We start from the raw sequence: 25,326 nt of genomic DNA on the forward strand, positions 1-25,326 counted from the left end.
ATTTGGCTCATTTACATGTTTAGGCCATTTATGCCATATTTGGAGTTGTAGTGTCAAGATTGCTTCCAGAATGTTCTAAGGAAAATATGAATTATCTTTCAGATTTTCAAAGATAACATAGCATTCTGTTGTCAAAGTCGGTCCTTATATTATGAAACAGTACCAAAAATAAGAACTTATTCCAGTCAGCAATTTGCATACATTATTATCATCTGTGTCACGTTTATAAATAGTAGATAGGTTTCTAGTGGCGATTGAGATTTGTTGGCTTTAATCAATTTAATTTGTTAATACTATTCTAAGCTAGGTTAAACAACATGATATATTCCATGGTTCATGAACTTGTCCAGAGTTTACAGAAATTTAAAGTTCATTAATTATATAATTTGAGTTCAGTTTACACTTAATCACCAGCAGCCGTACATGTGCAAAATATGGAGCCTCAGCATTCCAGATCACTGTCATCTCACCTGTCTGCATGGGTTTGTGTCTCAGTCTCAGCTAAAATAGGTATGTGAGAAAGCTTGCCAGTAGCTTCTCGTGGGTTGGTGGTTCTTTCTGGGGTTTTCCAGGGTTCTTCCTCCACCAGTTACACTGGTTGCCATGATTTGTCTAACTTGTGCTGAAAAATGGTGTTAAACCCTACAACAACTTCAACAACATCTGCACAATGAAAATACATGTATAAAAAATGATTGTTTTACCAACAGAAAACAAACATAAGAAATACAAGCGAAATTCTTCATATGTAGAAGAAAAACACATAAATATTTATTTGAAAGTCCTCTTTATTTTTAAGTCAAGATATAATGCAACCTAGTCAATCCTACCAGTAATACTCATGACAAGCATTGAACTTGCTGGGTGCATCAATATACTAACAGATAAATGTACAAACATTGAACTTGCTGGGTGCACCTATATACTAACTAATAAATGTACAAGCATTGAACTTGCTGGATGTATCAGTACACTAACAAAAAAAAAAGGTTATGAATTCAAGATAGAAAAATTCAAGATAGAATATTTGAGAAAATTGATCATTTTCATTAGCATAGGAATTATCTAGATGGAGAGTAAAAGTAATTATATTTTAATGTCTGGATATTTAGTTCGGTGACAATATTCACATATATACCTTTACAACCCAGAAAGGTCATTGTGACCTATATTTTATGTTTGTCTAACCTTGGTTAAGTTTTTTATGTTTAGTTTATGACCATATTGATTTTTTCATGCTATATAGATCATTGCCTACTCAGAAAACCCTTTCTGACTAATGCAGGTTGAAGCAGGCACAATTATTTGAAGCAGACACAAGTATTGTAAACAGGCATAAGCATGTTTATTCGGTGGTAAACTTTCCATATGAATGGATATGCATTGCACGCTATGACTGATTACTTTTAAGAGGTTAGCTTTGTAGTGAATGAGTATAGGAATTAGATGAATGGACTGCATGATGCATGCATTTCATGTCCTCGGCTGTTGTTGCTGATCATGGTGGTTATTGATGCATGAACTATTCTCGTAATGAATGGCTCTTACTCCTAGGTTACTCAAAGCCTGTGGCTTTCACTCATTAAAATATGGCATGTAGGGCTGGATAATGATAAACGTTTTTAAAATGGATTTTACAAAAGCAACATTAATCTGTTTTTTCGCAACTTGATTGAATACTTGAGTGAACTGAACTCACTACATCAAAATAAAGTATGAAATAGATAAACCACTCTCGGCTAATACTCTTCACAGGAATAAAACTCGAGTGCATTCTATTCCAAACATTCATAAACAATAAATATACACAATTCCGTGACAGCATCCATCATGGCCATCTTGAAAATCTTGTTATCATAACTCCTTCTGAATGGATGATCATACTGACAACAGATTTTCACCAAAACTCATTTTATCTAGTTAGTCTTGTAATGTTGTATGATCTAGACCTTGCACATGTGAATGTATGAGTAATGTTGTATGAACCAAACCTTTCATATGTTTGTATGAGATAATGTTGTACATGATCCACACATTTCATGTGTGTATATATTAGTAATTTTGTATGATCCAGACCTTGTGCATGTATATAAATTTACAAGGTAAGTACATCTGAAATGTGCGGCAGTGTCTTGCTTTTCTGCAGACTTTTGGACTTCTTATATAAGATTTAGCATCTGAATTAAATTTCTCATTCACAGGCAACTATCAGAGATGGAATTCCCAGTGAAAAGACTAGCAAAATTCACCTAGTGGACTTGGCAGGCAGGTGAGAATCATACCTGGCTCTTAACTGGTGTACTTGAAGTCACTGTCTCAGGGATCGTGAAATTTGGGCAAAGTTCCTGAAAACTTAGATTTGATGTCTGCTTCGAATATTACTTAACATAGCTGGAACTTAATTCACCAGATGTGCACTAATGATAGTTTCTTGCATATGTACTAATACATACCTGCCAACCATTATGCTTTTGGTGTAATCATTATGCTTATTTCACCTAAATATGTCTTATGTTTGCCTTCTTATGGATTACACTTTTTTAATACATTAAGAAGAAAATAGAAATAAAGCAATAAAAAGCTGTTTGTCATTATTTTCATCTCTTTAATCACACACATGATATAAATTTCAGAATATTCTAAAAAAGAAGACTGCTGCATAAGAATAGCATAAGAATATGTTGTCCATCATAGACCTACGTGTATTTTCATTATTTTCTATTTATAGTGGCTGTATATGACACATTTCCAAGAAAACAGGTTTCTTCAAAAAAATTGAAACCTTTTCTCACAGATTTATTATATTAAGATAACTGAACCATCCTGCATTTAAAAAGTTCAAGGTCAGTGTTGCTCAAAGCAGCAAAATGGTTTCTGCACAATAACTTTGGTTCTCAAACAACTGCATTTGCCATACTTTGTGGCAGTCTTGTACTTTGGTCATGGAAGGGTCAGTTGATTAGGGGCTAAAAAAGACCCTAAAGGTCACATTCACTCAGACTGAAAGAAGAGAACTGGTTTAAGTTTAATAGTTTAAGTTCTTCATCAGCTTTGATTATGAAGCTTTGTGGATGGCTTGCACTTTACAAAAGGAAGAACCTATTAATTGTTTACTCTAAAAGTTTAAGGTCATGGTCACGAACTGAAAGAAGAAAATGGTTTCAGAAAAATAATCTTGGTTCTACATGACATACCTCAACCAAAGTTTGTGGATGGCCTGCATTTGGGATAAGGAAGAATTTGGGGTCAAAAGGTAAAATATCAAGGTCACTGACTGAAAGTTATACTATATAGCACTTTGTACCAGCAGTTTGAACATAATACTGTATAGCACTTTGTATCTACAGTGTGATCTGCAGTGTGAACGTAATACTGTTTAGCACTTTGTATCTGCAGTGTGAACATAATACTGTATAGCACTTTGTATCTGGAGTGTGAACATAATACTGTATAGCATTTTGTATTTGCATTGTGAACATAATACTGTATAGCACTTTGTATCTGCAGTGTGAACATAATACTGTATAGCACTTTGTATCTGCAGTGTGAACATAATCCTGTATAGCACTTTGTATCTGCAGTGTGAACATAATACTGTATAGCACTTTGTATCTGCAGTGTGAACATAATGCTGTATAGCACTTTGTATCTGCAGTGTGAATGAAATACTGTATAGCATTTTGTATCTGCAGTGTGAACATAATCCAAAGTGGATGTACTATTCACTTAGGCCACTGAAGCAGTGCCTAAAAAAATAGGACAAATGTAAAGATATATTTAAAAAAAAAACTAACATTATTTGAAAATGTTATTTATGACTATGACATTTCACTACTGCCAAGAAAAAAGAATGGTGAGTATTATGGTTGATTTTAATAGTTCCTCTACTCCTACAACTTAATAGTTCTGTTCCAGTCAGTGGTCAGTAACAGTTACAGTACAGTTATACATGTAACTTTAGCATTAGCAAACATCTATTGGCTATTTACCATGGATTGAGCGACAGTTTTAAACATGATACATTGATGACAAACACCAAGAAAGTCAATGGCTTTGTTGTTGATGATTCAGTGATAATTAGATTAATACTTTTGAGGAGTCAACATCTTTTTAAAAAATTAGAAGTGATTAATTTTTTCTTTCTTCAAGAATACAACACATATGCCATATATGCTCACTTATAAGTTGAGTCCAACTGCAAATTGCACAGACCCAGATCTGCCATTGCATAATGCAGTTTTTTAGGAGTAATCAGTAGAACAAACGATATAGACCTAGATCTGCAAGTGCATTATTCTATGGCAGATCATTATCTTCGTTGTTTGCAGTTTGACATGACTTACAAGTGAGTATATATGGTATTAATCAATTGTTTGTTTATTTTGTCACCATAGCTGTATAATACTTCAAGAAATTGGTGAAATTACATATTACAACATTTCAGGAGTCACCATGATCACGCTATATCTGAATTTGTGTTGTAATGATGTGTGTTGTAGCGAAATTTCACTATATATAGACATACAACATTAATATACCCTCTGGTGGCCTAGTGGTTAGAGCGTCCGCCTTGGGTTCGAACCCTTGCTGAGTCATACCAAAGACTTACTAAAAATGGTAATAATAGCTGCCTTATTAGGTGCTCAGCATTAAAAGGTTAGTGTTAGGACTGGTCAGCCTGGTGTCAGGATAATGTGACTGGGTGGGACATCATTCTACATGTATGCGGCATAATAATAATAATAATGAGGACTTTGTGTAGTGCCTAATCTTTAGAAGCTCTAAGCGCTTTACAACATTAGACAACACCTATAAGATAAGAAACATAATAATATTATTACAAAAACAAACAACATGAAATTAGAAAAACATTAAAAAAATAAAATACATGCTGAGAATATTTCAGGTAGGAAACATTATTAGGTCTTTAAGTTTGCTCTTGCAGTCAAAATAAGTGAGTTTTGGGAGCCCTCTTGAATGTGATCACTGTGTCTTTGTGTCTAAGTTCAGTGGGCAATTCATTCCACGTTGCTGGGCCTTGGTATGCAAAAGAACGCTCCGTATGACTTTGTTTTCATAGTGGGAATAATGAGTATACGATTGTCAGAAGAGGAGTGCAAGTATCTTGCTGGTGTGTACACATGGGTGAGGTCAGATAGGTATGTTGGACTGGAGTCCGACAGTGAAACGTAGCACAGAGAACAAATTTTGTGTTTGATTCTGGATCGAATGGATAGCCAGTGTAGGGTACAGAGCAGCGGAGAGGTGTGCTCTGATCGTGGTACTCTAAGTATGATCCAAGCAGCTGTGTTTTGAACTTTTTGAAGTTTCTGGAGTAGATATTGAAATGAACCAGACAAAATTGAGTTACAATAGCCCAGTCTTGAAAGTACTTATGAACACACAAGTGTTTTAGTGGCATCAGCTGAAAGATATTTGCGAATTGAGCTGATGCGTCTCAGCTCAAGATATGCAGCCTTGCATATGTTCATGACATGTTGGTGCAATGCGAGAGTACTGTCCAGAGTAACACCTAGGTTTCATACTGTTTGTGTGAATTTAATGTTGGCGTTGCTGATATTTATTGTTTGAGGTAAAGGATGTGAATGAGAAAGTCTTTGTGTTGTGATCGGAATGGCCTCAGTTTTATCATCATTTATCTGCAGCTTGTTACAAGTCATCCATGATTTCACATCAGAAATGTACCTCTCTACACCTTGGATGGTAGCATCAACTTCAGTTGGGTGGCTAGATTTGTATATTTGGGTGTCATCAGTGTACAATTGGTGAGACACTGGATGATGATCTATGACACTTGAGAGCGACTGAGCGTACAGAATGAAGAGAACAGGTCCAAGAACAGACCCCTGTGGAACACCACAAAATATATCAACTGGGCTGGAGTGTATTCCGTTTGCAGATACAATTTGTGTCCTGTTGACCAAGTAGGACTTGAACCACAGTAAGGCTGTATCATGAATGCCAAATACATGCTGGATACAGTGAAGTAATATATCATGGTCTATTGATTCAAATGCTGCAGACAGATCAAGGAGGGTGAGGACTGTAATCTTTCCGCTATCCAAAGCAGAGAGAATGTCATTAACTACTTTTAGAAGAGTATTTTCAGTACTGTGGCAAGGGCGATATGCAGATTGTACATTGCTAAAAAGACTATTTGAATTTAGATGAGATACAAGCTGGGATAGAACAACCTTTTCTAAGATTTTTTAAATGAATGGGAGATTAGAAACTGAGTGGTAGTTCTTTAAATTGTTATGGTCTAGTGTTGGTTTCTTCAGCAAAGGCTTTACAATGGCAGTTTTGAAAAATGATAGGAATTCCCCAGATGAGAGAGAGGTATTAATAACATCAGTTAGTGAAGGCAATACTGGATCTAAGCACTCAAGCAGCATTGATGTTGGAATTTGATCAAGTTCACATGACTTTGGTGCACTCTTCATCACGATTGTACGTACGAAATCCATAGAGACAGGTTCAAATGCTGCTAATGGTTGCCGCTCAAATTCTGTATCCCAACTGTATGGTGACGACGAGTCAATTGAAATTGTGGTGTCAAGCTTATCTCTAATGGTTTGTACTTTGTCACGGATAAAATTTGCAAACATGTCCAGAAGGTCGACTGGAGAGAAGGTAGTTGGAAGTGGTGTTGATTTGTTCCTTGACATTAGCTTGTTAGTAATCTCGAAGAGCTCTTTGCAGCTGGAACTTTTCATGATCTTAGTAGTGTAGTGGGCTGATTTCGCTGCATGGACTATATTTGTGACATTCTTCTTAGCAACTTCATAGATTTGCTTATGAATAGTGAGTCTGGTGGAAGGCCAGAGCCTCTCAGCTTTACAGCAGTCTCTTTTAGCAGTGCGAAGCTGGACCCTAACACTGCTATACCATGGAGAACACTTTTGAATTGATACTCTGGACTTGGTAGCTCAGGCATGTTTGTCAAGTAATGAACACAGACAGTTATCGAGTTGTTCTGCGGTAGGAGGTAAGCAAGTTGTTAGGTTAGCTAGCTTGGATGTCATGCATTAGTTTGGTTCTATTTATCATATGGAGGTTTCTCTTATTAGCAGATAAAGGTGGAGTGTTAGGGACTGATACGTCAAGATGGCATATAATGCAAAGGTGATCTGATGCAAGGTCATGGGATATCAGGGAGGACCGTAGAATGTTATCATCAGGTCTATGAAGAATCCAGTCTAAAATGTGACCATGTTTATGGGTGGGTTGGTTAACTGACTGTTTGAGGTTGAAAAATTAATAGAATCTATGAGTTTTGATGTATTTGAGTTTCCAGGACAGTCAAAGTGAAAGTTGAAATCTCCAAGAATAATCAGGTTGCCCCAGTGCTAGATATCGCTATAAACTGCCACACTGCAGACATCGTAGCAATATGACTGAAAATTTTTTAAAGCTATGTTAAAATTCCTAATCACATCACACATTAATATACTATTTTTGTTTAACTTTGGCACTCACTTCTGCCAATATAATCAAAATTAAGTGCACATCAAGCATAGGTCTTGTGCAGTAATGTAGATGCCATTGCAAGCATCCCTTACATATTGTCTGTTGGGAAACTTGTTTAGTTCAGATTTTGTAGTCTTGGTGATTTTAAAATAAATATGTATAGTTGGAAAATTTCAGAATTGCGCAGGTTATGTAGGTGCATTTTTCAAAATAGAAAATTTTCAGACAAATAACAACATGGAATTTTCATGGTGGATGTATACTTTTACATCATTTCGAGTCTCAGGTTTGGCCAATGTGGGTATGTGAGAAAGCTTGCCAGTAGCTTCTCTTGGGTCAGTGGTACATTCCAGGGTTTTCCCAGGTTCTTCCACCATTGATACTGGCCACCATGTATAGCCTATCGTGTGCTGAAAAATGGCATTAAATCCTACAACAACTTTTACATAATGTTGTTATTAATATTGCATATTCAAAGAAACTGCACTGCTTTAATGTATGCTTCTTTTGCATGCAGAAGGGGCATCTTAATTTGGTCTTGTCCATCTTGATTTGGTGCTGTCCATCTTGATTTGGTCCTGTCCATCTTGATTTGGTCCTGTCCATCTTGATTTGGTGCTGTCCACCTTGATTGGGACCTGTCCATCTTGATTTGGTCCTGTCCTGTCCTTGATTTGGTCCTGTCCGTCTTGATTTGGTGCTGTCCGTCTTGATTTGGTCCTGTCCATCTTGATTTGGTGCTGTCCATCTTGATTTGGTCCTGCCCGGTCTTGATTTAGTCCTGTCCATCTTGATTTGGTCCTGTCCATCTTGATTTGGTGCTGTCCACCTTGATTTGGTGCTGTCCACCTTGATTTGGTCCTGTCCACCTTGATTTGGTCCTGTCCTGTCTTGATTTGGTCCTGCCCTGTCTTGATTTAGTCCTGTCCATCTTGATTTGGTCCTGTCTCTCCTTTGTGAGAAGTGTGTCAGAATGCACAAAAACTGAGATAGACGAATGAAATTTGGTGCTGGGCATACTTCTATTACTGTGCAGATGATTGTTTTAGACCCTTGCATCAATTTTCATTAAATAAAAATATTTTAGGTATTTTTTTGGCACATTGACCTTGTGACAACAACCTTGTTAATACAGTTAGGCAAATACCACATGAAGTCAACAAATGAAATGTTGTGTACATGAGTGTATCCATATGTAGATAACTTATCACGTTTTCATGCCATTATATCATAACTGCCATAACATGATGTGAAAAATACAATAATTGACACCCCAACCCCCTGCCATGGTCATGTTATGATAAACACAATTTTCAATAATCTTTGGGAGGGTGACCATTTTTTTTACCACTAAAATACATGTCCACAGCATGTAGTCCATATAAATGGCAAACAGTCTTGCTTAGAGTCCATGTAAAGATATCCTTGGACCAGGTTATACAGCCGATTGTCGTGGAATCGATTAAAAGATAAACAACCACCATTTCACACATTACTTATTTTGCTGAGTATACTAGGATGATGCAGTGTTAAGTCCTTTTGAACAATGCTGTGGCAGAGTCCATTAGACTAATTTACATAGGTAAAATATATGGAACAACCCATTTTGTTAGAATATCTGAGTTATAGGTAACATCCTTGAGATACAATACATCCTTGCCTTAAGTGAATGATTAAACCATCGTTATTAAAGATTATGGCAGGTTTGTGATTTTGGCAGCATTTCTTTGAAGTTGGATTTTACTTTGTATATAATACACAAACAATGATTATTATGATAGTCAGAATAGTATTTAAATGTGGTCCATTTTTTATGGTAAAATGCAGCTTTAATTTAGGAAAAAATGAGTAAGATAAGCAGAGCCCAGCAAAACTAAATTTTTGATAGTCATTTTGATTTTCTGAAGCATGACATCAAGGGGAAGTATTTTATTTTTTGCATACAGTCCAAACACCATATAGACATTTGTCAATCTGCAGTGTAGGACATCTGATGACATTGCACTGCTACATGACATGATTACAACTCCCTGACAGCAGATGTAGAAAAATCATTTTCTATGCAGATGTAGAAAAATCAGATGTAGAAAAATCATTTTCTATGCAGATGTAGAAAAATCATTTTCTATGCAGATGTAGAAAAATCATTTTCTCTGCAGATGTAGAAAAATCATTTTTTATGCAGATGTAGAAAAATCATTTTCTATGCAGATGTAGAATAATCAGATGTAGAAAAATCATTTTCTATGCAGATGTAGAAAATTCATTTTCTGTGCTAAGAACATCAGAATCATCCAGTCTCAAATGAGTAACAAGACGAACACAAATATTTCTATTACTATCAATGCCCTCTCCCTGAACTACTTACAGCAGCAAGGACTGAAGCAAATTAAGAAAATATTCCACTGTCCAATTAATTTCAAAGACAGGAACTTGGTATATTTGTATTTAATGTCTGTGTGGTTATGTTTATATGTCAGCATATGTGTGTTATGATGCGATTGGACAATGTTATAATAAGCCAAACAACTATTTTTGGTTTGTAAGTATATTAAATGCTTCAAAGAAAATAGTTCTGTTATTTTATTTTTTATCAGATTTGAATTTCCAGTAATTTCATATAGGCTTATATGAAAAGATAGCTTTTTCTCAATTGGACATCAGTTTTTTTTTAGCTCACCAGCACTGCCCCCAACCCCCCACTTAAAGACTCACTTTTCTGGTCCCCCCACCCCAACACTGTCTGGGAATATGGCAGGTAAGCTATATCAGTTTGTTGAAATTTTCCGAATATTTTAACCTTTCTGACTTAGACCTTTTGGTCTGTATGGAGGCACTTGTGTTTTACAAACAAAAAACAAATTGTGTTGTATACACACAGATCTAGTTTACTTTGTAAGTATGCCAATATAAATCATCTTCTGTGTAAATTTTATTGGTACCACGAGAAACTTAGATACATAATTAATGTCCAAAAAGTTCTTTCTCCCAAGCACTAGAACAATAAAATCAGATGTACACCTCACCCTCAATATCTCATGCACAACTGGGTCCATAAATGTAGACCGCACTATAAGCGAGGTACATGTTTCTGAGGGACCTCTGAAAAATAAATAAGGGGGTGCCATTCCAACTAAATATCAAGAAGACAGTGGAAGGGTGTGTGTAGCAGTACTATTTAATGGCTAAATATTTGTTTTATAATCACACTGGGAATAATTGTCAGTAAACAGCTTTTGTTACATTGTTTGCTTTTTGGTATAAATTACCTTTATTTTGAAGATAACCCATCTCTTAAAGATCGTGAAAAACAACTCTTAAGCATATCAGTATGTGTGCCTCAGTGTTCACCAGCAAAACTTAGTGTATTACATCATTGCTTTTTGCATGATAAAACAAGATTCTGTTTGTTCGAAAGTAGAGACATTTGTTTCTTAGGACAACTGTTATTGTAGAATCTCTAATTTTTAAATTGTTTTATTAGTGAAATATGGATGTCATGATTTCATTGCAAGTAATACTGAAATTTCTGCTCATCCTTGAGCCAATCTGTAACTGCTAATTTAGGATTCTAAGTTCACTACGATCTATTGTTTGGTTGCCCTGCCATGATCATTAAAAGTTGTTCTGCTTTTAATTAACAGTACATCAAATATGTCCACAAATCAGAGATCAAAATACAATTGGCAGTCAGTTAGGTTCTCACAGGAATGCCCGTCAACATAGCTGTGATGTTAGATTGACAATTTTCACATTTGAATATAAGAGGGCACATCACATTTATGGTGCTTACACTAAACTGAATTAAAATATGGAACTAAATTTTCACTTCACAAAACTTCTTTCATTGATGTATATTTCTTCAACTGTTGCAGATTTGTCAAAATTTGATAAAACGTTGTTATTTACTGTGTACTTAGAATTGTGTTTTCTAAAGAAAAGGTAACAAAATATAGGACTTTTCACTAAAAGATGATAATTTCATGATGTTGATTCTGATTTCTGGACACTAACCACTGTTTATGATGACAAAATGAGCACTATATCATGGTTTTGTTACCAGGTTTGATTGCAGTTCAACAAATTAGGCTAAATTCTAGTTGCATTTTTTAGAAAAACGGGGATAATCACCTGCCACGTGTTTTAAGTGTGTTCATGAATTATCCAGGCATGAGTAATTGAGGGAGCAGTGTACTTCTTTTGATTATCCAGTAGATTGTATATTTGGGGGATTTTCATTTTGCCAGAAATTGCTTCTTCACTGTATATTATTATGGGAACAGATCAGAGAAGGTAAACAAGTTTTCATAAATATACAGAATATGTATTTTTCAAGTATTTTGACAGCTGGTTTCATGTTTTTATGAGCCTAGTTGTCTTTAGCCTAATTATCTTTAGCTTAGTTGTCTTTAACCTAGTTATCTTTAGCCTAGTTATCTTTAGCCTAGTTGTCTTTAACCTAGTTATCTTTAGCCTAGTTATCTTTAGCCTAGTTATCTTTATGATTCATTACTTATCAAGAGAATATTTGTTTGAATTTCAGTGAAAGAGCTGCAGCTACTGGGGCCACAGGTGTAAGGTTACGAGAAGGAGGCAGCATAAATAAATCCCTTGTGTCCCTTGGCAATGTAATATCTCAACTAGGTATGGATACCAGTCTGTTTAGTGTTGTTATGTATACCTATATTATATATATTATCATTCATAATTACAGTTTATAAGGATTATTTAGTTAATAATAATTAAATATTAAATTTCTTGTCAGTAGTAAGTTTGCCCTGAAAGTTTGTCAATTCATTCATTAAGTTCCAAGGTTGAGATATGCTATAGTTCAGGTAAACATCACCTGACCTAACTCCAGGACCTGAGTTTTGAAAGGCCAAGGTGACCAAATTTATGATTAGTTGGTGTTAGATCAGCTGATCCGTTTACTGATTAAGTGAGTTTGAAATGCCAAGACGATTAATTCAAAGCCTTGTATTGCATTCTGTCTATTGCATATTAGCATTAATACATAGAATTAGGCATTTGTCATAGTACTGCCAGGCTTGGAAGAGTTATTGAGAGTATTCATTTATTTAATTTAATCATTCATTGGAATTACAGTGCTCTAACATTCATTTAAAGACTACTTAGATATATAATAGCTGTTCATAATTACTATGAATTCATTTAAAGACCATCTGGATGTATAGATATTACCAGATTACTGTGAATTCATTTAAAGACATTTTGGGATTATAACATATTGTTGATACTACATACTATCACTTGAAATACCTTTGGAACTCGTTCAGATTATTTGAAACTTTTGGAATTGATGGAACATTTAGGACTTTAGAAATTCATTCACCATAATGTAGGTTATTTTTTATTTCTTTTACTTTATATTATATGGAAATAGATTATATTTTCCAATTATACAAAACCTTTTGGGTTTTGTTTTTTTCTTGTTACTAATTTTAAGACCATAGAGTCATAACAGTGTTGAAAGAAACATTTAAATATAATATCAGAACTAGGTAAGGATATGTCTTTTTGTCAACATGTCTTCACAGAAACATCTTTAAACAATGTGGGGCCCCGAGTGGCCGAGTGGTCTAAAGCGCTCTCCGTTACGGATCACTGCCATCTCACCTCTGTCTGCGTGGGTTCGAGTCTCGGATTCGGCCAATGTGGATATGTGAGAAAGCTTGCCAGTAGCTTCTCGAGGGTCGGTGGTTCTTTCCGGGGATTTCCCGGTTTCTTCCTCCACCATTAATACTGGCCGCCATGTATAGCCTATCGCGTGCTGAAAAATGGCGTTAAACCCTACAACAACTACAACAACAACTACAACTTTAAACAATGGTATTGAATAGCCATTATTACATAATGTTACAATTGTAGGTCTTAAATTATGAAACAGAAAGGGAAACAAGCAATTTTAAGTGAAATCAACAAACAATTTAATTTTCTCTAATAAGAGTGAACATTTAAGAGAGTATTATGGATTAAATTCCAAATAATCCTAAAAGCCTTATCACATTTCCGAAATGTAGAATGTTCAGAATCAATTAAAATAGTCTTGAATGTACTGATGTACCACATTGATGCAATCCAGAATGTTTTTGAATGAGTTTACAGTAATTCAAGAGTCAGTGAGTAATTTAGTAGTTCTAATGAATATTTTAAATAAATAATTCCACTAGAATTATATCTGATGTCAATAACATAGCTGCAAATTCTGATCATAGATTCCCACAGACTTGATATAGAACAGGAATGAATTATATGTTTATCAAGACTCTGTTTATACACATTTTCACTTTACCTGCAACATAATAGAATGTAAAGATTTCCAATAGAAAATCCTAGTCTAACTGTAATCAAGACTAACATTGAACTCTTGCAGTGTATACAAGTTGTTTCCAACTTACAATCACGGACAAAAGTTAGCTATGTAAGCATTCTCTTGACAACTTGCGCCTATGGACCTAAGTTAAGCAAACAATACAAATTAAATATACGTAACAACAACAAGTACCCAAGTTCACTTTGCACTGCAGTCCATACCTTTCATTCAAATCAAATATGAATACTGCAAAGGCATTTGAAAATAATTATACAGATACTATAGATTTTGATTGATTGGTCCATTTAACATATTTGCCACTTATTGCTGTGAATTGTGACCGATGATGTTCTTTCACATTAGCTGATAATTAGTAGTCATACAGCATGTGCCAGTAGCCAATGCAGTATTCCCATAAGCTATTTATAACATCACTGCTGTGGTTGTTTATAGCATATGATCTTGTGAGGATTCCTATTAACTTGCCTAATTTGTTTGTGTCTGTGAGTGTCGAGAACCACATTCTGTTTATGTGTGTGTGTATGTGTGAGAGATAGAGAAAGAGTAATGGGTTCTCTTAATTTTGAATTCCTTCTGTCTGACAAAAGAACCATATCAAATGCATCTTTTAACACCTGCAACATTGGTAACACTGAAATGATTTTACAGATAGTGAACACAGTTCTTGGTCTCTCTCTCTCTCACACACACAAGCACAGAACAAATTTCTCAACACTAGTCAAGTATAGGTCAATGTAGTCCTGTAGAATCCTCGACTAATCTTAAATAAATTATTAATTGTTGTTCTAAATTTGAATACTTAAAAGTAGTTTTACCAAAGTTGGTTCATTCCTGATTGTTGACTAATCTGCATCTTAGTTGTTTTAACAGACCTATTGCTTGGTCTTGTGTAAAGATGTTGACATAAATTTAATTGATTTGTTGAATATGTATTTCTTGGGGCATTTATAAAATGATTTTCCCAGGAATTTTTGATGGACAAGGAGCAGAATAAAGTGTCCCATTACCACTTAAATGTATATGTAATCCGATTTTGAAAAATAACACCTGTTGCTGAAATATTGATATTGAACGCCTACAAGACCCCTATGACTTGTACTTTAGACAGAAACAATCAAGGCAAGTTTGTTGGCTTGCTCACAAGATCATGTGCTATAAACAGCCATGAGAGTGATATTATAACTAGATTATGGGAAGACTGCATTGGCTATTTGTGTGTTATCAGTCACAATTTATAACAGTAGGGGGCAACTGAATTATTTGGACATTGCAACATCTGTAGTATATGAATAATATACAAAATGTAGATTAAAACATGCCTATAAAGGACATGCAGGGATTACACAAATTTGTCCTTTATTGACAGGTGTCCTTTATTATATGAGAAATATTTCAACTAACTGAAGAAAATCCATTCAGTAATGCTTTCAGCAGGTGTCCTTTATATTATAGTTTTCACTAGAGTGGGTTTTACTGTAGATTAAAATGCTAATATCCACTTATTGTTTGATATTGTGATTGATAGATATTCCCAAGCACATCATTTTACCCAATGTTTTAAACTCACATTATACTGTTATATGTAGAAGAGATATGCAGTTTTAATATTGCTAAAACAATTATATAAACATGACTATATTTGTAAAACTTTCTTTTCATTTTTATATTTTTCTTTTTCAGCTGAGATGTCTGAGAAAGGAGTCAAACTAGGGAAGAATCAGTTTATTCCATATAGAGATTCAGTGCTGACTTGGTTGTTGAAAGACAGTCTTGGTGGCAACTCACGAACAATCATGGTGACTAGTAAGTTAGGCTGTTATTAATATAAATATTAGTGTGTTGTTGTTGTAGGGTTTAATCCATTGTTCACACAAGATAGGCTATACATGGCAACCAGTATAAATGGTGAAAGAAGAACCCTGGAAAACCCCAGGAAGAACCATCAACTCACGAGAAGCTACTGACAGGCTTTCTCACATACCCACGTTAGCCGAGACTGAGACTCGAAACCCACACAGACACAGGTGAGATGGCAGTGATCTGAAACAGTGAGCACTTTAGACCACTTGGCCACTTGGGGTCCCAAATATTAGTTTGTAAACGTTTCTTTTTAGTAATATTTATTCAGGACAGTATCTGTAAAGGATAACTTTTATACATCCACTGCAGTATTGTGTTTCTGCTGTCTGTTCATACATCTGTGTGTACATTTGTTCTTACATCCATTTGTAGATCTGTTCATACATCCATTTGTACATCTGTTCATACATCCTTTTGTACATCTGTTTTCAAAAGCTGTTTGTACGCCTGTTAATTCATCTGGTTTTACATCATTTATACATCTGCTCACACAGCTGTTAGTTCATCTTTCCATACAACTTTTTGTACATCTGTTCATACATATCTTTTGTACATCTGTTCATACATAATTTTTTTACATCTGTTCATACATATATTTTTTACACATTTTTTTACATCTATTCATACCTATTTTTTTACATCTGTTCATACATATTTTTTACATCTGTTCATACATTTTTTTACATCTGTTCATACATATTTTTTTACATCTGTTCATACATTTTTTTTACATCAGTTCATACATATTTTTTTTACATTTGTTCATACATTTTTTTTACATCTGTTCATACATATTTTTTACATCTGTTCATACATATTTTTTACATCTGTTCATACATATTTTTTACATCTGTTCATACATATTTTTTTACATTTGTTCATGCATATTTTTTTACATCTGTTCATACATATTTTTTACATCTGTTCATACATAGTTTTTTTTACATCTGTTCTACATATTTTTTTACATCTGTTCATACATATTTTTTTACATCTGTTCATACATTTTATACATCTGTTCATACATATTTTTTACATCTGTTCATACATTTTTTTACATCTGTTCATGCATATTTTTTTTACATCTGTTCATATATATTTTTTACATCTGTTCATACATATTTTTTTACATCTGTTCATACATATTTTTTACATCTGTTCATACATAGTTTTTTACATCTGTTCTACATATTTTTTTACATCTGTTCATACATATTTTTTACATCTGTTCATACATATTTTTTACATCTGTTCATACATATTTTTTTACATCTGTTCATACATATTTTTTACATCTGTTCATACATATTTTTTTACATTTGTTCATACATATTTTTTTTACATCTGTTCATACATATTTTTTACATCTGTTCATACATATTTTTTTACATCTGTTCATACATATTTGTTACAGCTGTTCATACATATTTTTTAACATCTGTTCATACATATTTTTTTACATCTGTTCATACATTTTTTTTACATCTGTTCATATTTTTTACATCTGTTCATACATATTTTCTTACATCTGTTCATACATATTTTTTACATCTGTTCATACATTTTTTTTTACATCTGTTCATACATTTTTTTTTACATCTGTTCATACCAATTTTTTTTACATCTGTTCATACATATTTTTTTTACATCTGTTCATACATTTTTTACATCTGTTCATACATATTTTTTACATTTGTTCATACATATTTTTTTTACATCTGTTCATGCATATATTTTTTACATCTGTTCATACATATTTTTTACATCTGTTCATACATTTTTTTTACATCTGTTCATGCATATTTTTTTATATCTGTTCATACATATTTTTTTACATCTGTTCATATATATTTTTTTACATCTGTTCATACAGTTTTTACATCTGTTCATATGTTTTTTTACATCTGTTCATACATATTTTTTTACATCTGTTCATACATATTTTTTTACATCTGTGCATACATTTTTTTACATCTTTTCTTACATATTTTTAACATCTGTTCAAACATTTTTTTTACATCTGTTCATACATATTTTTTACATGTGTTCATACATATTTTTTTTACATCTGTTCATACATATTTTTTTTACATCTGTTCATACATACTTTTTTACATCTGTTCATACATATTTTTTACATCTGTTCATACAAATTTTTTACATCTGTTCATACATATTTTTTTACATCTATATTTTTTTACATCTGTTCATACATATTTTTTTACATCTGTTCATACATTCTTTTACATCTGTTCATACATATTTTACATCTGTTCATACATATTTTTTTTTACATCTGTTCATACATATTTGTTTTACATCTGTTCATACATATTTGTTTACATCTGTTCATACATTTTTTACATCTGTTCATACATATTTTTTACATCTGTTCATACATATTTTTTTTACATCTGTTCATACATATTTTTTACATCTGTTCATACATATTTTTTTTTACATCTGTTCATACATATTTTATTTTACATCTGTTCATACATATTTTTTTTACATCTGTTCATAGATATTTTTTTACATCTGTTCATACATATTTTTTACATCTGTTCATACATATTTTTTTACATCTGTTCATACATACAGTTGTTCATCTGTTCATACAGCCATTTATACATCTATTCATATAGCTGTTAGTATATCTGTCTATTTTTTTAACAAAACACATATTTGCTTGCGGCAAGAAGATAAATAATTGTTCTATTAATGTATTTTATATATTACATTTTTTATATCATATCCAGGTTTGTTATTGTGCATAAATTTTTGCATCTGTATAGGTTTTCCATGTGAGGAGTAAATAAGTTAAAGAATATAGGATAGAAAAATCTAGTCCACGGAGAATATGACATGTAACATGGAGAAAGCTTGTCTTATCCCTCAGGCTTGATTTTTGCTATATTTCCTATCTTGTTTACAAACATGGGGTGGCTATATTTTATTTCCTATCTTGTATGCAAACATGGGGTGGCTAATTTTTATTTCCTATCTTGCACACAAATATGGGTTGGCTATTTTTAGTCTCAATAATCATCATGTATTCAAATTCACAACAAGGAAAGTTGAATAAACTCCAACTTCATGAGATGGCAGAAACCTTAGAAGCTAATGCTAAATCACTCTAATCTCCATGCTAATCCTAAATCACTCAAATCTCCACGCTAATCCTACATCACTCAAATCTCCACAGCCATATCTCCAGCAGATGTTAACTATGCCGAGACTCTCAGTGCTCTTCGTTATGCCAATCGAGCCAAGAATATTATCAACAGACCAACAATTAATGAGGTAATCATTTGTTTTGTTTGCATTTTTACTATGTATATTTTTTTATGTAGTTTGCTTGAGATTGTTTGCATAAGCCACACATCTTCTGTTGATTTTAGTTGTTGTAAACAAATGAACCTGAATTTCATAAATGCACCATCAGATATTCAAATCTTGAAATAAGTCATCTGATAATGAATGCTGACAGTTTTAAAAAAAACCAAAAGTATGTGTGTTTCTTATTTCACTGGTTTTAAAATTAGGTTAGATAGGTTGGGGTTTTTTTTAGGGGGAGGGTTACCGGGGGGGGGGGGGAGTGCTAGGGTCATCATTGAGAAGCAGGAATAGTTGGATTACTGAAAACACATTTTTTGTGCCTAAATGGACTTGCATTTGCTAAATGCTGAATAGGCATTTTTAGACCAAAGGCTTCATTATTTTAAAGACTAAATGGATTGATGTTCATCTCTTACGTTGTAAATAGAAAACAAGAAAACAATTGAGTATTTTTCAGTGAGAAATAATCTGCCATCTTAGCACTGTAATAAATTTATGACTGCTAAAACATTACAATTCAGCCTAAAGCAATCTGAATATCCAAAATACATTATTGTGAGTTGGCAATAAATATAATTGTTTGGTGGTCAGCCTATACTGTCTGTACTTCAGTTGATTTCCTTACAGTGCATGAATCAAATATAAAACCAAGTGTTTTAATGTTTTTCACATATATTGGCTCTGTATGTTTTACAAATTAAATGTATGGAAGATTTTAATGGTAAGATTGGCTCAGGATTTGGAAAGTAGATTGAGTTTCCGACATGAAGACCTCTGCAAGGCTGTTTCATGTTATGAAGTGGTTTGTATCTGATGAGAATTAACCTTAACATACATTCTGTTTAAGGAGATAAACTAGGCAAGAAATTGCTTTGTTTGTTATTTATGCATCACATTATTAATTGTTCTTTTTTTGTTGTTGATCTAGCCAGAATAGAAATGACGTTAATATTAAGCACATAAATTACAGATATTCATGTGTTCTCAGTTGGATGCGGATGTTCGTAAGTTCTGAGTTTGATGTAGTTGTTTATCTGTTCTTAGTTGGATGCCAATGTGCATATGTTCTCATTTTAATGCAAATATTTACATACTGTAATTTTAATGCAAATGTTTACATATTGTCATTTTAATGCAAATGTTTTCATATTGTCATTTTAATGCAAATATTTCCATATTGTCATTTTAATGCAAATGTTTACATATTGTCATTTTAATGCAAATGTTTACATATTGTCATTTTAATGCAAATGTTGACATACTGTCAGTTTATAGTTTGTAGCATGACATATATTTTTGCCTATTAAGATCTGAACAATTTTCCTGCAGTTTATACGTGGTTGATTTTATATTTAGTGAGTTTATACTTTGTGGAATTTACATTTAGTGAAGTTTATCCTTTATGAAGTTTATACATAGGTGAGTTTATATTTAGTATAGTTTACATTTAGTGGAGTTTATACTTGGCAGAGTTTATATTTAGTGATGTTTATACTTTGTGAAGTTTACGTTTAGTGGAGTTTATACTGGGTGGTTGTTATACATAGTGGAATTTATACATGGTGAAGGTTATATTTAGTGGAGTTTATACTTGGTGGCTGTTATATTTAGTGGAGTTTCTACTTGGTGAAGGTTATATTTAGTGAAATTTATACTTGGAGGTTATATTTAGTGGAGTTACTACTTGGTTGAGTTTATATTAAGTGGCATTTATTGTATTGGAGTTTGTGCTTGGTTGAGTTTATGCTAAGTGGCATTTATATGTATTGGAGTTTGTACTTGGTTGAGTTTATGCTAAGTGGCATTTATATGTAAAGGAGTTTGTACTTGGTTGAGTTTATATTAAGTGGCATTTATATGTATTGGAGTTTGTACTTGGTTGAGTTTATATTAAGTGGCATTTATATGTAACGGAGTTTGTACTTGGTTGAGTTTATGTTAAGTGGCATTTATATGTAAAGGAGTTTGTACTTGGTTGAGTTTATATTAAGTGACATTTATATGTATTGGAGTTTGTACTTGGTTGAGTTTATATTAAGTGGCATTTATATATATTGGAGTTTGTACTTGGTTGAGTTTATATTAAGTGGCATTTATATGTAACGGAGTTTGTACTTGGTTGAGTTTATATTAAGTGGCATTTATATGTAACAGAGTTTTTACTTGGTTGAGTTTATGTTAAGTGACATTTATATGCAAAGGAGTTTGTACTTGGTTGAGTTTATATTAAGTGGCATTTATATGTAAAGGAGTTTGTACTTGGTTGAGTTTATGCTATGTGGCATTTATATGTAATGGAGTTTGTACTTGGTTGAGTTTATATTAAGTGGCATTTATATGTAATGGAGTTTGTACTTGGTTGAGTTTTTGTTAAGTGGCATTTATATGTATTGGAGTTTGTACTTGGTTGAGTTTATGCTAAGTGGCATTTATATGTAATGGAGTTTGTACTTGGTTGAGTTTATGCTAAGTGGCATTTATATGTATTGGAGTTTGTACTTGGTTGAGTTTATGTTAAGTGGCATTTATATGTAATGGAGTTTGTACTTGGTTGAGTTTATATTAAGTGGCATTTATATGTATTGGAGTTTGTACTTGGTTGAGTTTATATTAAGTGGCATTTATATGTAATGGAGTTTGTACTTGGTTGAGTTTATGTTAAGTGGCATTTATATGTATTGGAGTTTGTACTTGGTTGAGTTTATGCTAAGTGGCATTTATATGTATTGGAGTTTGTACATGGTTGAGTTTATGCTAAGTGGCATTTATATGTATTGGAGTTTGTACTTGGTTGAGTTTATACTAAGTGGCATTTATATGTATTGGAGTTTGTACTTGGTTGAGTTTATGTTAAGTGGCATTTATATGTAACGGACTTTTTACTTGGTAGAGTTTATGTTAAGTGGCATTTATATGTAATGGAGTTTGTACTTGGTTGAGTTTATGCTAAGTGGCATTTATATGTAATGGAGTTTGTACTTGGTTGAGTTTATGTTAAGTGGCATTTATATGTAATGGAGTTTGTACTTGGTTGAGTTTATATTAAGTGGTATTTATATGTAATGGAGTTTGTACTTGGTTGAGTTTATGCTAAGTGGCATTTATTGTATTGGAGTTTGTACTTGGTTGAGTTTATGTTAAGTGGCATTTATATGTAATGGAGTTTGTACTTGGTAGAGTTTTTGTTAAGTGGCATTTATATGTATTGGAGTTTGTACTTGGTTGAGTTTATGTTAAGTGGCATTTATATGTATTGGAGTTTGTACTTGGTTGAGTTTATGTTAAGTGGTATTTATATGTTGTTGTTGTTTGTACTTGGTAGAGTTTTTGTTAAGTGGCATTTATATGTATTGGAGTTTGTACTTGGTTGAGTTTATATTAAGTGGCATTTATATGTAATGGAGTTTGTACTTGGTTGAGTTTATGTTAAGTGGCATTTATATGTATTGGAGTTTGTACTTGGTTGAGTTTATATTAAGTGGCATTTATATGTAACGGAGTTTGTACTTGGTAGAGTTTTTGCTAAGTGGCATTTATATGTAACAGAGTTTGTACTTGGTTGAGTTTATATTAAGTGCCATTTATATGTAACGGAGTTTGTACTTGGTTGAATTTTTGTTAAGTGGCATTTATATGTATTGGAGTTTGTACTTGGTTGAGTTTTTGTTAAGTGGCATTTATATGTAATGGAGTTTGTACTTGGTAGAGTTTATATATGTTAAGTGGCATTTATATGTATTGGAGTTTGTACTTGGTAGAGTTTATATTAAGTGGCATTTATTGTATTGGAGTTTGTACTTGGTTGAGTTTATATTAAGTGGCATTTATATGTAACGGAGTTTGTACTTGGTAGAGTTTTTGTTAAGTGGCATTTGTATGTAACGGAGTTTGTACTTGGTAGAGTTTATGTTAAGTGGCATTTATATGTATTGGAGTTTGTACTTGGTTGAGTTTATATTAAGTGGCATTTATATGTAATGGAGTTTGTACTTGGTTGAGTTTATGCTAAGTGGCATTTATTGTATTGGAGTTTGTACTTGGTTGAGTTTATGTTAAGTGGCATTTATATGTAACGGAGTTTGTACTTGGTAGAGTTTTTGTTAAGTGGCATTTATATGTATTGGAGTTTGTACTTGGTAGAGTTTATGTTAAGTGGCATTTATTGTATTGGAGTTTGTACTTGGTTGAGTTTATGTTAAGTGACATTTATATGTAACGGACTTTTTACTTGGTAGAGTTTATGTTAAGTGGCATTTATATGTAATGGAGTTTGTACTTGGTTGAGTTTATATTAAGTGGTATTTATATGTAATGGAGTTTGTACTTGGTTGAGTTTATGCTAAGTGGCATTTATTGTATTGGAGTTTGTACTTGGTTGAGTTTATGTTAAGTGGCATTTATATGTAACGGAGTTTGTACTTGGTAGAGTTTTTGTTAAGTGGCATTTATATGTATTGGAGTTTGTACTTGGTTGAGTTTATGTTAAGTGGCATTTATATGTATTGGAGTTTGTACTTGGTTGAATTTATATTAAGTGGCATTTATATATATTGGAGTTTGTACTTGGTTGAGTTTATGTTAAGTGGCATTTATATGTATTGGAGTTTGTACTTGGTTGAATTTATATTAAGTGGCATTTATATGTATTGGAGTTTGTACTTGGTTGAGTTTATGTTAAGTGGTATTTATATGTTGTTGTTGTTTGTACTTGGTAGAGTTTTTGTTAAGTGGCATTTATATGTATTGGAGTTTGTACTTGGTTGAGTTTATATTAAGTGGCATTTATATGTAACGGAGTTTGTACTTGGTAGAGTTTTTGTTAAGTGGCATTTATATGTAAAGGAGTTTGTACTTGGTAGAGTTTTTGTTAAGTGGCATTTATATGTAAAGGAGTTTGTACTTGGTAGAGTTTATGTTAAGGGGCATTTATATGTTGTTGTTATTTGTTCTTGGTTGAGTTCATGAAACATGCTAAATCATCTCCTTGTGTCTAGTGTTCAGTTAAATTGTAAAATATACTGCATAGTTTGGGGATAAACTCCACACTGGAGCCAGCATAGCAACCCAAGTCTTGAATTATTCCCACAGTTCAAGAAATAGTTCCATGAACTTTTTCATCATTACCAATCCATATTGTCTGCTGTTGCTGATATTTCAGTTTTTGTGCTGCTGAACTTTCCCCAAAAAATAAAATTGTATGTATGTTTATGTATTTGATTGTAATATAATGAATAGTTAAATGACTGTCACTTTCATGTTGTGTTGTATAAATACAGTATTCCCCTGCAACAATGTAAGTCACTATTACAAAATATCCATGGAGATGGTACATGCCTAAAAAGAATATCTCAGCATGATTAAGATTTTATAATGAATGATTGTTGTTGACCCTACATGGTGCATTGCTGTTGAAAAATTCACTTGAACATGGAATAAACCAAAGACTGTCATTTTGTTAAGGTATACAAGACCACATAATGCCTAGTGGTCTGACCAGTTTCAAAGACGTGACAGTATTACAGAGTTGTCAAATTAGGACAAATACATGTATTTTGTCAGACAGTCAGTATAAGTTGATCTTAAAATTTGATTATCATTATTTTCAGTTTTGTCTTAAAATCAGAAAAAAGACTAATTTGATGAGTATTAAGGCCTTTGTATTTATTCTTTGTATCTTTTTAGGATCCAAATGTGAAGCTGATCCAGGAGTTAAGGGGAGAAATATCTCGGTTGAAATCCATGCTTGGTGGTGATATCGTATGTGAAAATTTTGCTTAGAGACAATGCATGTTGTTGTTTTTTTTTACATTTATGAGATGATACTAATGCAAAGGATCTTAAATGAGTGATCATTTTAGATACGGTTTGTGAAACAAGTTGAATAATTTCCCTCTTCTGTAAGCCATGGCATGCAAAAGATTTAGATTATTCAATGGAGTGAATAAATTTTACTGAGAATGTGCACAAATTTAAGATTTATTGCATGACATTTTATTTTTACCAAATTGCAGAATATTGTAGTAAAATGACTTTGAAATACATTTGGATGTCTTGGCCATTACACAATTACCTTACATGCCTTACATGATGTTATGACATCATTTGTGACAATATGATGTTATTACATGTATTACATAAAGAAAATTATTATTTGGATGTATTACCCTAAATAACACAGTAGTCATGTGATAAATTCTGATATCCAGTGTTCTTGTACAATTTAGCAGTTTAACAAATGGAAAAGAATAGATTTAAATAGTTTATTTTCTCCTTCTGTTGGT

The 25,326-nt window shown here is 32.8% G+C and overlaps 1 protein-coding gene across 1 annotated transcript in view; it reads left to right on the top strand.

Moving 5' to 3' along the window:
* LOC149804815 (kinesin-like protein KIF16B) overlaps positions 1-25,326 on the top strand; it is a 145,346-nt gene that overhangs the window by 61,725 nt on the left and 58,295 nt on the right. The window contains exons 10-14 of the mRNA XM_089944906.1: positions 2,202-2,269; positions 12,035-12,135; positions 15,527-15,649; positions 18,912-19,009; positions 24,728-24,802. Coding sequence (XP_089801032.1) covers positions 2,202-2,269; positions 12,035-12,135; positions 15,527-15,649; positions 18,912-19,009; positions 24,728-24,802 — 465 coding nt within the window. The remainder of the gene's footprint in view (positions 1-2,201; positions 2,270-12,034; positions 12,136-15,526; positions 15,650-18,911; positions 19,010-24,727; positions 24,803-25,326) is intronic.

Source organism: Sinohyriopsis cumingii, chromosome 2 (assembly GCF_028554795.1).
Source record: "Sinohyriopsis cumingii isolate HCF-2022 chromosome 2, ASM2855479v2, whole genome shotgun sequence".
NCBI lineage: Eukaryota > Metazoa > Mollusca > Bivalvia > Unionida > Unionidae > Sinohyriopsis > Sinohyriopsis cumingii.